Source organism: Protopterus annectens, chromosome 9.part0 (assembly GCF_019279795.1).
Source record: "Protopterus annectens isolate FY-2018-M chromosome 9.part0, PAN1.0, whole genome shotgun sequence".
Lineage (NCBI taxonomy): Eukaryota > Metazoa > Chordata > Ceratodontiformes > Protopteridae > Protopterus > Protopterus annectens.
This window is the reverse complement of record NC_056743.1, coordinates 1,343,717,695-1,343,732,118: the sequence shown is the minus strand read 5'-3', so window position 1 is coordinate 1,343,732,118 and position 14,424 is coordinate 1,343,717,695. Positions and strand designations below refer to the sequence as shown.

The 14,424-nt window shown below is 43.7% G+C and overlaps 1 protein-coding gene across 1 annotated transcript in view; it reads left to right on the top strand.

The window, feature by feature from the left end:
• The window catches only part of NSD3 (nuclear receptor binding SET domain protein 3), a 4,286,093-nt gene that overhangs the window by 854,071 nt on the left and 3,417,598 nt on the right, over positions 1–14,424 (top strand). Inside the window, exon 6 of the mRNA XM_044084319.1 lies at positions 1,387–1,914. Coding sequence (XP_043940254.1) covers positions 1,387–1,914 — 528 coding nt within the window. The remainder of the gene's footprint in view (positions 1–1,386; positions 1,915–14,424) is intronic.

Below are 14,424 nucleotides of genomic sequence, written 5' to 3'. Positions count from 1 at the left end.
TTGCAATAGACTCAGTTACTATGATGACAGAACCAGGTTTTTACTAAAGCCTGTCAGCTATGTATCTATGTTGGAATTAGAAAAAAATAAATAAATAATACAACCCATGTCCAACGGATGTTCATTTGTAGTTTTTCCTGGTCGCCGCCTGTTTGTTATACCTACCATGATGAACCATTTCTAGGCAGTGTTAAGTTGTACTCTTAGTGGGCCTTGTATTCTTAGATGGCATATTGGAAAAGGGTAGATTCCAGAAACTTTCTAGAAACAGTTATGTGGTCTTTACTGTATATGTCTACAAGGAATTACATACTAGAGTCTTTGTTTTGATCCATGACTGACATTGCTAGGACATTGCTAAGACCATTCTCCAGGGTTTTGCAGATCATATTCTTCCTCCAGCTAGATTGAATAAGCCGTGGTATTGCACTCATAGGTTACTGCAGCAGTGGGAATGATGAACATTGTACTGTTGTGTAAGTGGCACTTAGCCATAACTTTAGATGTTTGAATTCCTCACTGCAGTAGTAGCGTTTCCCATCCACTATCCCCTGTGATATGTTGGATTATTCTTTTTTGGTTAGCTCAGGATGAGTAGTATACAATTTTTGTAGTTATTGAGAAAGTCTTGAAGATTTTCTAGTGTGACTGCTGATTTTCCCTCTTCAGGACTGGTCAATCAGCAGTCTCAGTGGATTAGAGGGAAGGATCCAGAGCTTTTCGAAGTTGACCAGTTGCTGTCTGTTGGGCAGGACACAACCATAGGCTGTTGTAGCAGAGTGGAATTCTAGCATCCACTATTATGGGTAAGTGCAATTTGTCCTAGTTCTTTTGGTTGTGTGATGAGAAGCCGCATGCACAGCAAGTACTGACACACTTTGAGGAGCCCACTTTTTTCCAAAAGAAATAAGCTTTGCGATATAAAATGATTTGTAGTGGAATAGATGGCCTTCAATCATGAGTTCTATTTGCTTGCATAATTTCATGCTGTGTAGAGGAGATATTGGGATCAAATCTTATTGCCAGTGTTTGAATCTAACTACAATTTCCTGGGTTGCCATTAGGTAAAGTAGTTTCTTGTCAGTTGGATGGTTTTGTTGAATCTTCAGATCAGGATGAGATTTCAGTATTGAGACTTGGGTGAGGCTTGTTAACAGCATATGGATTAGACGCTAACTTTGAAAATGGGAAGAGGGCCAGAAGTATAGATGTTTATAAAAGTGCTGAGGACTTGTTTATTTGACTTCAGTGTTGTGGGCAGGCTTTTAGATATTATTTTGTAAATGTTTTTGACTGTAGAGTCATTGTTTACCTTATGTTTATGAATTTCTTCACAGTAAATATTCAACTTTTTTCCTGAATGACTGTTGCATCTCTTTATTTCAGATTCTAAAACCAATTCCACAGCGAGAGCGAGTTCAGTGGGAGACAGGAATTGCCCATGTTGAGGAGGCATTAAAGATGAGCAGAGAAGAACGAATAGAACGGTACACCTTTATATATGTAGACCAGGAGCCAGCATCTGCTCCTCGGTCTGAAAAGATCAAGCCCTCTAAACCAGAGACAGTGAAGCGCCAGTTTAGAAAAGTTTCAAGTCCTTCACCTATGCCTTTACCAGTCCCAGAATGTGAACTTTCACCATCTTCTGATTCCATTAGTGAAGAGATGAAGCCACACCTAACACAGGATACAAGCAAAGAGGTGAAAGATGTAGAAGAGGTGCCTCCTGTGAAAACTATGTGGAAAACGGCAGCAGCTAGAAAAATACTGCCAGCATCAGTTTTAATGCACCGAGTAAATGCAGATAAACTTTGTTGCAATATGTCCCCCACTGTCAGAATTGATCCTCTTCCCTGTCTTCAAGGAACAAGAGGTGGTGGCAGATTTGAACAGTATATTTATTCTGCAACAAAGGTAACTCTGAATGTGTTATAGAATAGTTTTAGATTTGCACTGATCTACACAGTTCTGAGTTTCCAGCTTTTGGAGGTACTGCATGTTCACATGTGGAGAGCAGAGGTAGAATTCTGTCCTAAAACTATCCAGTGTTGTGCAGTATTGGAGGAAAGTTTGGTGCATCACTCATAACTGTATTGAGCCATACACATACCTTTCTGTTATCCAGAGCTTTGGATGACTGTTTGCTTTTGCTGAATATTGTCATGCTGAAAATTTTTAGGTATGGCACTTGAAGTACTTTTTTCTGACTCAGGACAGATGGGATTAAGCAAGCAAAAAAAGACATAAAGGGAATACAGGAAGTAATAGATTGTGTGTATCAGGACAGCCTGGTTGATATTGAGCTGTTCTCCAGCATTAGTGCTTTATAGTGCATAGTGAAAGAATGCATGAGCTATATAATTTGCAGATTGGAGGGGATACAGTTGTCATTAAGTTGATGTGTGAGGACTGACCCAGTGAATATAAAAGTTGTCTTTTTTGGGATGTCATTTCTTCACACGTTTACAGAAATGGGCTTTAATGCTTTATATTAGAGCACATGAACGTTCTAATGCTGTGCTTAGAATTTTTTATGTCCTTTACTACTGTGAAAGGCAAGCATTTGTGTAACAAGAGGTGAGGATAGTAATCACTGTCATTTACCCAGGTTACAGTGTAGGCTTTTTACCATTCCTTTTCTGTAGTGGAGAGCTTCACTTGAGAGGTTTGCTGTCAGTCCGGTTATAGCCTTCCTATGTCTGTTATTTCTGCTTATTCTTGAGTTCCCTGGGTTCTTTTAGTGGTAAAGAAAACTTCTTGATGCCTGTATATTTCTAATATCTGCTAGCCACTTGTAGTATTCTGGTTGTGGCTTTCTAAGCTTTGTCTAGTTGTTTAGACAAATCTGCTTGCTTTCATACATTCAGTAAGCATTTATTTTATAGAGCAGCACATTTGAGTGGTGTTGTGTGATATACATTTCAACGCTGATTTCCAAAGATTTCAGTGCTGTTTTGCATATACCACTTTTCAAGCTTTTTATTTAATTCCACATCCTGTTAAAATGTGTGTCTTCTCCTGCTGTGCACATATTATCTTGAAAGTTCACTGCAGCACATTAACTGTTGGAATTTCCTCTTCTAGTTTCAATTCGGCTGCTTTTTATTTTTCCTGTTAAATTCTCATAGTCGAAGGAATAGTCACCATCAGCCTGCAGAGTAATTAGGATTGTACTGAATTATAAAAGCATTCCTAGCTCCTTTGCCCATCTGTCTATTCATGACTTCCTTTTCCACAATTTTCCATGTGGATGGAGATGGGATGTCGCATCAACAGTGACCATCATATAGAGTCATTTCACACTGGCTGTTGGGTATACCTCCCAGGTTTGCTGTTCCATACCACATAGATACGTGATTACTCAACCTATGGCCAGTTTAGTATCTAGTCTTCCCACTGCTTGTGTGTGGAATGTGTGAGGAAACCAGAGCATTTTGAGAAAACCCAATGAATTACAGGAAGGACATGCAGCCTTTGCACAGAAGGCACTCCAGATGTTAATAAAACAGGAGAACCTCTTCCTGTGAGCTGGCAACTGTACTTGCTGTGCCACTATGCCTCTGCATCAGTGTTACACATTTGTTTCCATCAGTGTTATTTTGCTTGCATGTTTTGGATCTTTGTCCTCATTTTTATTTGGAAGCGTTCCATCTGATGTCAAACTTCATTCCATCCTTCTCAGAAGGGATTAGTTTTGATACCGATACTGGCTCACCCGTTACTACAGCTTGTGCCAGCTAAAAACTGTCAGACTTTTACCTCTACCCATAATCCCTCTCTCTGTTACCGCAGATCTTGTTTGCTGCTTTTAGAAATGGTTGTGTCTAGGTATTACTCTTGAGCAGTACTAGGTTTACATAAAATTTGATTCTTTTTCAGCACCGAAGGTGTCTGCTCCAGAGTTGCTTGCTTCTATGGAGCTGACAGTTACCCTGAGCTCTTCTGTTATCTTGGAATTGGAGACCTCGCAGAGCCTTCGGTGCCTTGGTTCTGGGGAGCAGGTTTTGACTCCACACACTTCGGAGCCTTCCCTGCTCCTTGGAGCTTTGGCTCGAGTCAGTCTGGCTCCAGCATTGAAGCTTGGTTCTTCAGAGTGGGGAGTGACCCTGGTCCTGACGCAGTCTTTGTTGGTTCCGGGCTCCCTTTCATTTTCAGGGGTACTGGCCTTCGAGGCTATGCGGAGGGCCCTTTATCTATCAGAGATTCAGTTGGTGCCTACACCATCAGAACAGCTCCACCGACCCTGTAGTTCTGCTATTCTACCTGCCTCTCCACAGGGACAGTGGGTGTTGAATCCTCAGGTGTCACAGCCACGGGTGCTGTCATCCTGTGATTCCTCCCCAGATTATCTCCCTGAGGAGGTCCCACACAAAAAGAAGTGCAGGAGGAAGCACTTGGATTCCCCTCAGGAGTCTGTCACTGAAGATACAGATTTCGATGAAGGGGACTGGTCCCCACGGTCACCCCCTGAGGATGTCTCCTTTGGCAACATCTTGGAAATTCTGAAGCAGGGGGGGTGGCTGGTAGTCCCAGAACCCTTCATATGAGGAGTCTGTCTACCTACAGGCCTTAGGCACCTGGCTTCTACCTCTTGGTTGTCATGGTCTGCGATGAGCTCAATCAGTTGATTTCAAAGCTGGCGTAGAAGGCCCTTTACTCCGTCTAGCCCATCCCCAAGAGACCAGACAAAATACTTTCCACATCCGAAGACAAGCCATTTTGGGCTAAGGTTCTGGCAGTTGATGCTATGGTTGTAGCTGCCGCCACTAAGAAGGAACTGACTGAGAAGTGTTCCTCTGTCCATCCACCCAGCAGGGAGGCCCGGGCTTTGGACATTTTCGGGAAGTGGGTCTACACTTCAGTGACCTTCGCCATAAGGACCTTGAACTACTTGGCACATTTCACTCGGATCTGATCAAGGAATTATCAGGCACCCTGGCAAGAGCTGTAGCTGAGGGAGTCCAAGAGAAAGTGGCTTCCTGGTTAGCCACTCTGTAGTCTGTGTCCAATTTGTCCATGAGACTGGTAGTACATATAGTCGAAGGGATGTCTCGAGCAGCAGAAACAGGCATAGACATTAGGAGACACTACAGGATGCACCGTTGTGATTTTGCGGAGCCATTCAAGTCTTCTTTCATCAGTGCTCCCTTTGACGGAACATCCTTATTTGGCCCTAAAGTTAAAGAAACCTTGTCCAGGTGTGAGAAGGATGGAAAGACCCTTTCTGCTGTGGGTGTAGATTTTTCCACCCCACTGAGGTCCTTTTCCAAGATCCAGAAGAGTGGTGGTAAAATGTGGTTCAGAAAATCCCTAGGGTCTTTCCAGGACGCAAGTAGCGGGAGTTCCCCTGGGGGGGGGGGGGTGAGGAGGACCAGAATGGGAGATGTTGCTCTTGCGGCAGAGGTGGTCCGTAAAACCAAGGTTTCAGGGATTCCTTCCCAAGCAAGCTCTTTCAGCACTCCTGAAGGGAGGCCCGATTGTCTTCATCTGGAGGCAGTCTGGGAACGCGTATCTTTGCACCTAAGTGCCTGGCAAGACATAAGTTTCCTGGGTGCAAAGCATTGTATCCATAGGTTATACCATTTCCTTTTCTCAACCTTCCCCATTTCAAAAGAAAATCCCCGATATTCCACCCGATCAGAGGGATGCAGCAGTTCAAGAAACCCAAAAACTGCTGGACAAGAGAGTCATCCAACAAATCCCATCAGACCAAGAAGCATCCGGAACTTTTTCAAGATTCTTTTTAGTGCCAAAGAAGGCAGGGGACTGGTGACCAATTTTGAATCTCCGTGTACTTAACAAATCAGTTCGACAAAGTTCCGGATGGTCATGGTAGTCTATTCTTTCCTTTCTGAAGAAAGATGACTGGATGTGATCAATAGACCTTCAGGATGTGTATTACCAGATAAAGATGGACAAACTCTCCAGAAAGTTCCTTCGCTTCTGACTGGGAGCCAGTCACTAACAGTTCAGAGTACTGCCCTTTGGACTCACCACAACCCTGAGGGTGTTCAAATGCATGACAGTTGTAGCAGCTCACTTGAGACTTCAAGGAATCCATGTGTTTCCATGTCTGGACAACTGGCTCATAACCACTTAGACCAAGCATGAGCTGATAATAGCCAGGGACTACACCCTCAACACTTGGGCTCAGCTGAGGATAACAGTAAACCTAGAAAAAAACGCATATTTAACCCCAACACAAAACCTAGTGTTCATAGGGGCAGTATTGTAGTAATCAGAAAACAATATCATCTCTTCCCCCAGATTGTCACCAGAGACTTGTAGTTCAGGTTCAGAAGGTAATCCTCAGGAACAAAGCGTTGGCACACACAGTCTTGCAAGCCCTGGGAACCATGGCGTCTTCTATAACTCTACTGCTGATAGCCAGGTTTCACAGGAGAATTCTTTACTGGCTACTAGCTTCCCAGTGGTCCATACTTACTCATCCATTGTCACAACAAGTCCTGATCACCATATGTTGCAAGACAGATCTTCTTTGGTGGATACATTCTCATCAAATTCTTGATGGTTGTCCCTTTGTCTTTCTGGAGTCCACGGTCTTAGTGACACTAGATGCCTCCCAGATGGGGTGGGTTTTGCATTATCTGGGCAAGACTGTCCAGGGCACTTGGTCTCCTATAGAGGCCAACTTGCACATCAGTGTTCTTGAGATAAGAGCAGTGCTTTTCGCATTGCAGGTTTTTCAGACAGCTCCTTCCTCAAGAGAGTATTGCAATTGAAACAGACTGCATGTCACTTGTTTGGTACATCAAGAAACTGGGAGGAACTAAGTCTTACCTCCTTTGTCGAGAAGCATGCAGTGTGTGAAAGTGGGTGATTTTTTTTCTAACCGTGTTCTAATAGCAATGCGCATACTGTGGAGCTCCAACGTGATTGCGGGCAAACTGAGCCGATGTATCCTTCAGCCTCACAAGTGGTCTCTCAAGCTGAAAGTGACAAAAATGATTTTCCGTCTTTGGGGGTCATCCTTGCTGCGATCTTTTCACATCCCCCTAAACAACAAATGCAGCAACTACTTCAACCTAATTCCTCCTCCGAAAAGTCACCAAAAGACTCTGTTCTCCACTATTGGCCCCCTCGTCTCCTGTATGCCTTTCCACCTGTAACCCCAATTCCAGAATATTTGCAGAAAACACGCAGGTTGAAGAGCACAGTGATCTTCATTGCTCTCTTTTGGCTGCAACAAATTTGATTCCTCTTTCTTTAGTCTCACCTAACTCGACAGCCCTTCATTCTGGACCCAGCGACTGATCTCCTGCCCCATCCTGATGGTCTTGTTCACCCAAACATTTTGAACCTTAAGCTTTATTTCCTAATCTCTCTAATAAAGAAGAGTGCCTTGCACCTTTTAGACGTCCATAAACAACAACAGATCTATCTTCGCAGGACCAAAGACACAAGACAATCCAATCAATTATTTGTTTCTTTCTCTAGTGCAAAGTTGGGCAAAGCAGTCTGCAAAATTACCCTTTCCAAATGGCTGGAAAACTGCATTTCATTCATTTATGATAAGAATAATTTAACCTTCACCAAACCTGTACAAGTATATTCTACAAGGTATGTAGATACTTTAGCTGCCTTTCAATCCAGAGCTTCAATGGATGACATATGCATAGCAGCTGCCTGGACTATTCCCCATACCTTTATTATTCATTACATATGCATAGCAGCTGCCTGGACTTTTCCCCATACCTTTATTATTCATTACAAATTGTACCTGGTCTCTATGGGACAGTCATCCTTCGGCTCGACCGTTTTCAGAAATATCCTTCTTCGAGTCCATCTAGGAATTTTGGTAGCTGGGGACTCTGTCCCATCTGTCAAGGACGGAATGAAGTTTGACAACATCCGATAAAGAAGTTATGTACCTACCATAATGTTCCGTCTGTGTTGTCAAATCTTCATTCATCCTTTATTCCCCCTGTCCACCTCCTGACCTAAAAGTTTTTGATGGAGCAGATCTAAGCGACCTTGTACTGTTGTTGGGTTAAGTACAATATATAAGGCTTCCTCCTGACCTACCTTTACAAGTATTTGTATATATTTAATCTCTCTCTTTTTTATATATATATATATATATGTGTGTGTGTGTTTGTGTATGTACATTTTTTGCATGTTTCTATATCATTTCTGCAGACTTGATCTGAGGTAGCTGAAAGGGATTTTGGGTAGAGGTAAAGCTTGAGAGTTTTTCGCTGGCGCTAGCTGTAGTAATGGCCGAGTTGGTTCTGATAACAGAACCGAGCCCATCTGTTAAGGATAAATGAAGATTTGACAACACAGATGGGGCGTTATGGTAAGTACATGACTTTGTTTTTGTTTGCTATCTTGAAAGTAAATTTGGTCAGTGTGTATTTGTATGGACATAAGATGAATAGTTAAGACCTGCACTGGCGCTCTCTTTGTACTTCACATCATGAGTCATCATTGTAAATGCCTGTGGCTTAACCTGACCACATAAAGATGCACACCAGAAATCTCCATGTTGACATTGTGCCTTTCAAAATGGTGGCCTTTCATACTATCCAGCACAGAGATTAGCAGAAGGGTCACTTTTGGAATCTGATTTTTGGATCTGAAACAGTATTAAAAGTTAAAATACATTGTTATACCAGTAAAATGTCAAGGAAGGTGGCACTATTGGCTCAGCAGTCGAGTCATGAATACAGTTCAGAACTGCCTGCTAGCAAAAATTATTCAAGGTATCTCATCTTGGAGAGCCATCCCAGAAGATTGGTGGTTTCTTGGCATAGCCTTTGATGACACCGTAGGGTTCTTGGGTTCTCCCTAGAAAGTCTTCTGCTTCGAGATCAGGCTATCTCTTGCATGAGCTCTTCCTATAGACTTGCATGCTCTCTCAAAAGAAGTCAGAGACTTCCTGATTTGGAGTGAGGCCAGGTTTTTACGCTTGTGCAACTTCCAAAGGAAATTATGGACTTCTGCCTCTTAATGGACCTTCTCCTCATCAGCAAGTGCATTCAGTATGTCAAGTACCACATGGTATTTTTGGATGCATAATGCTCCTTTTGCTATAGGGAACCTTAATGCTCAACCGTATGGCTGCCTTATTGCATATTGTTGTCTCAGAATCCACCCAGGACCAGGTGAGAACCACATCCATTGCATAGTACTGTTGTTCGATCTGCCCTTTTCACACACACTGTTCACCAAGGAGCCAGCATTTGTGGCAAATGTATTGTGTTCAAAGAATCTCCTTGTATTCCTTTACCTGGATAATTTGCTTCTTGTGGCCTGTTGATGGAGTCCAGGACAGTATTATTTTGCTAACAAGTCTTGAATAGGAGAAGTTCTCTGACTTTTTAGCTTTTAGATCCTTGTGTCTATTGGGTCAGAACAGGAAACTTGTGTTTAGCATTTGTTTCTGCAGAAAGTGCCCATGAGGTCATTACCTTGATAGCCAGTTTAATGATGCAACATTGTGTCCATGCGGGGATTCATCTGAGCTATTTAGACTTGATAGCAGCCACAATTTTCACTGTGCCTGTTGCACTTCAGGTCATAGGATTTGCAGTGGACTGTGTTGTACCCTTTGGAAAAAGAGTTGCTATCTTCTCATATTTCCTGCCAGATATTTTTTGCTGGGGTCTGCAGTGGTGAACTTTTTCATCCAGAATTTGTGCGTCTTCCCTTCCTGCAGCAGAACTCATTGTAGAATTTGACAATGAAAATTTGAATTCATCGTTAATGAGGTGATGGAAGTCCATCTTTGCTCCTCCTTGGTCTAGGGAAAGTGGGCTGCTGTGTAATAGGGTCTACATAAGTAAGTTGGAGCTGGAGTAGAGGGGCAGCTAAGATTAGCTCCACCCCCATTGTTGACTGACATGACATCCAGTCTGTAATATGGTATGTAAACAGGGCAACACGTACACGTCCTATACAAGGAGCTGATGCTAATCTGTCAGCCAGATTTTGACAAAAGGTATCATCCTTACAGCCATTCTTATCCTGGGAGGTTCTGTAAACAGCAGATTCAGGCTTCTCGTAAAGTTTGAGGAATTTGGAATTATGTTTGGTCAGGATCTTTCTGGAGGTGGGATAACACAATCACTGATCTCATGTTCATCGTGCTACACTCATTACACTTGGTTTATCCTGCCATCAGGCGGTTCCCCAGTCGGCCTGAGTTCCAAAGTCTTGGTCCGGTGTCGGTTGCTGTTGCCTTCTCCCTGACGTCAGTGCGATAGGGGTATACAAGATGCAGCCGACGCCATTTTCTTCAGTCTTTCTTGCCATGCGGTGCCTGAAGCAAAAGCAGTTCGCAAGTGCCGGTCGGCCGACTCCTGAGATTTTCATTCCGAATCCAGAACCGAAGTCTTCTACAAAGCTAAGTACCCCGTTGGGGAAACTTCTTCTTGCCTCAGACCGATGTCAGTAAAAGTTAATAACTGTATTTCTTGTGGGAAGCAAATACCTCATAAGGATTTCCATTTCTATTGTATCCCATGCCCAGACCACGACATCACTGGTTGTCGGTTTTGTGCTAGGCTTAACAAGCGCACAATTAAACGTCGGTTTGATTTTGCCCAACATTATTTTGGCAGAAAATTCAATTACACCATGCCGTCGGAACATCCGATGACCGGAATACATAAAAAGCGCAAAGACAAGGACAGGTATCCGAGGCCCAAAATGGACGACGGGGCCTCTTCTGGGCCGGTCGCCGGTTCTCCGGTTTTCAGCGAGGCGCCTTCGCAGCCCCTGACGACCGCTTCCACAGAACCACAGACCGCCTCCGACTCCCACGTGGAGCTGGCTGGGCCTTCAGACGCACAAGTTTTTCAGCCTACCGAAACTAACCCTTCAGAAGGAACCGAAGTAGCTGAGCAATCCACAGCTTCAGAGGGTGTTTTCAGACCTACCCAGTTAACCATTAAACCCTCTGCTAAGTCTAAGCCCCCCCTAAAAACAAAGAAACAGGTGCAGCATACTCCAGAACAGGCCTCCATGCCTAAGAAACAAATGCTCAAAATGGCCGAAGACCTAATCACCCTGATCAGGGGGTCACATCCCCCACCTGATAAAAGGCCCAGACAGGATGCAGACTATGGATCTTCCGACCAGGTGTCCATTTCTTCAGATTCATCCTCAGACCTAGGATATTCTTTACCCCTTTATGAGGATTCTGATGCTGAGGAATCAATTCCATCAGCCTCTCCGCCTGAGGACTACTCCTTTGGAGAGACCTTACATACCATGTGGGAACATTTCCATTGGGAAGGCCAGGATTACTCAGAATCCAAGAAAAGGCTCAGAGACTTCCTTTTATTACCTCAACACAGACCCCTTGCTATTCCGCCAGTGTTAGATATTATGGATGATGTGTATACTGAATCCAGCTTAAATCCTGACTCCTTACCTCCAACCCCAGTTAAACCTGATAGATACTACAGAGGCCCTGACTCTCACAAATTTTGTATAAAAGCCCTGTTGCTGACCCTGAAACTATTTCTCAGGGACCCAAAGGGATTAAGGCCTCATCAGCAAAAAACCCAGTTCCCTCTGACAGAGATTCCAGAGCATTAGACAGATGGGGAAAGAAAGTATATACGTTTGCAACTTTAGCAATGAGAGCCTTAAATTTGCCAGTTTCACATTATAAAATGTCAGTAATTTTTGTTGTCTCAATTTAAACAAAAGATGCTTCCAGATTCAGATCCTCCTAATTTTAAAGAAATGCAGGATTTATTGCATGCAGCTGAACAAGTGGGAAAACATACTCTGCAATGTGGTTTTGATTCCTTAGAGGCCTCCTGTAGAGCAGCAGTTACAGGTTCTGTCATTAGAAGACATGCTTGGTTAAAAGAACATACGTTACCAGATCATGTTAAGGCAAAATTATTGAATGCACCTTTGCAGCGTGATGTGTTGTTTACAGTTAAGGCAGAGGAGGTATTAAAGAAGATGGAGGATAAGGCAAAATCTATGCAAATGGTGAAGGATTTCTTACAGGTTCAGCCTCCTCGTTTTAGCAGAAATTGGCCAACAAAGAATTGGTCCTTTCCAGTCACAGACAGACCTCAGAGGGGCAGATACAGACGTCCAAGAGGTAGAGGTCAAACACAAGGTCCTTACAGGCCTCGACAATGGGGTACACCAGGCCAGAAAGAAGGGGAAGACAGGCCCCAACCATATAAAAAGCAGCCTCAGTGACTTCCCACTATAGGCAGCCCCCTTAGGAGGAAAATTTGCACTTTTCTATCACAATTGGCATTGCATCACCAAAAAAAAAATGGGTTCTCAACATTGTATCTCAAGGTTACAGGTTCCACTTTCACACTCTGCCAAGGTTAAAAAGAATGCCAAATCTGCCACCAAATCAATGGGCAGAGGCTCAAAAACAAATTACAGCACTCATGGACATGAGAGTTATTCAAAAGGTACCACCACAGGAGCAAGGACAAGGATTTTACTCAAGGCTCTTTCTGGTTCCCAGAAAGGAGAAAGCCTGGAGACCCATTCTGGGTCTTTCTTCTCTAAACACTTACCTGGATGTCCCGAAATTCAAAATGTTGACACTACAACAGCTTCTTCCCATGCTGGGCAAGAAAGCTTGGCTCATGACTTTGGACCTCAAGGAGGCATACCTGCATGTCCCTATCAGACAAAACTGCAGAAGATACCTCAGATTCATAGCTGGTTCAATGCACTATCAATTCTCTGCACTGCCCTTTAGCTTATCTACTGCGCCCAGGGTCTTCACAAAGTGCCTGGCACCAGTAATTGCATTTTGCAGACAAAAGGAATTCAAATTTATCCGTACCTGGACGACTGCCTGATTCAAGCAGAGAGCAAGGACATTCTTCTAAAGCATCTGGCGTTCGTAAAAAAGTTAAGTTGCCTGAGGTACACAGTAAACGAAAAGAAATCAAGACTAGTGCCCTCACAAGAGATAATATTCCTGGGTGCCAACTTGAACACAACGGCCCAGATGGCTTATCTCACGCCAGACAAGCAAGGACATCTGACTCAATACTTTCAATTGATGGCAACAAAGACCGAACTGCCTGCAAGAAAAATTCTGCAGGCCGTGGTCTACGTGGCATCTTGCATACTACTAATTCCATATGCCAGACTACATATGAGGAAACTACAATGGTACCTAAAGAGTGTATGTTCTCAACACTGTCAAAGTTTGGAAACAGTTATACCACTAATTCCTTCCCTTCAACAGGAGTTTTCGATGGTGTGCTCAAGCTTGTCACCTCAACAAGGGACAGCCTTTTACTCAACCCACAGCTAGGCAAACACTGACAACAGATGCATCGGATTACGCCTGGGGAGCACACATGGCAGGAAAATGTTTTCAGGGCGAGTGGCCCGTAGAGCAAAGGCATCTTCACATCAATCAAAAAGAGATGCTAGCAGTACAAAATGCCCTTATAGCTTTCAAGGAATTGCTGCATCCAGGACAACTACTACTAAAGACAGACAACACCACAGTTATGTGGTACATAAACAAGCAAGGGGGGCACACACTCCTACCCCCTCTGCAGACAAGCCATGACCTTGTGGAACACAGCTCTAGACTACCAAGTTCATCTGCAAGCACAATTCCTTCCAGGAAAGAAAAACACACTGGCAGACGACCTAAGCAGAAACATCATGGATCCCCACGAATGGGAATTGAATCCACAAATATTCAGAATGATCACACAAAAATGGTGGAGCCCGGACATAGATCTGTTTGCATCCCCAACAAACAGCCAGCTACAGAAATTCTGCACAAGGAGTTACCATCCACAAGCATGGAAAGTGGATGCCCTCTCATTCAGCTGGAAAAACCTGCAAGTATACGCTTTCCCACCTTTACCTCTCCTTCCAAAGGTACTCATAAAAGCCAGGCAAGAAGAGCCAAAGATGATCCTGATTGCACCAGACTGGCCATGCCAGATCTGGTACCCAATCTTAAAGAACTTAGCACAAGAAGCACCCTGGATTTTGCCTCAAATCCCACATTTGCTGACACAGCACAACAATCAGATACTACACAGCCAGCTAAAGACCTTAAACCTAGCTGCATGGAAAATTCCTTAGTCAAGCAAGCAGTGTCTCTCTCCAGAGCTGTTATGGATGTCAATCTGGAAGCTAGAAGGCCTAGTACCAGGAAAGCCTATTCGGATAAATGGAAGAGATTATGTGCATGGAACCAGACGCACAGCCTTGACTCTCTTGTCCCAAACATTCCTCTGGTACTTCAATATTTAACTGAGATGCTGGACAAGGGCCTTTCCTTCTCATCCATCAAGATCCACGCCTCTGCCATTTCTGCTCATTACAACACGGATCCACCAATTTTCTCTAATCCTTTGCTCAAACAGTACCTCAGAGGGGCTAAAAACATAAGTCCGCCCTGTAGAGCACCTACTTCAACTTGGGACC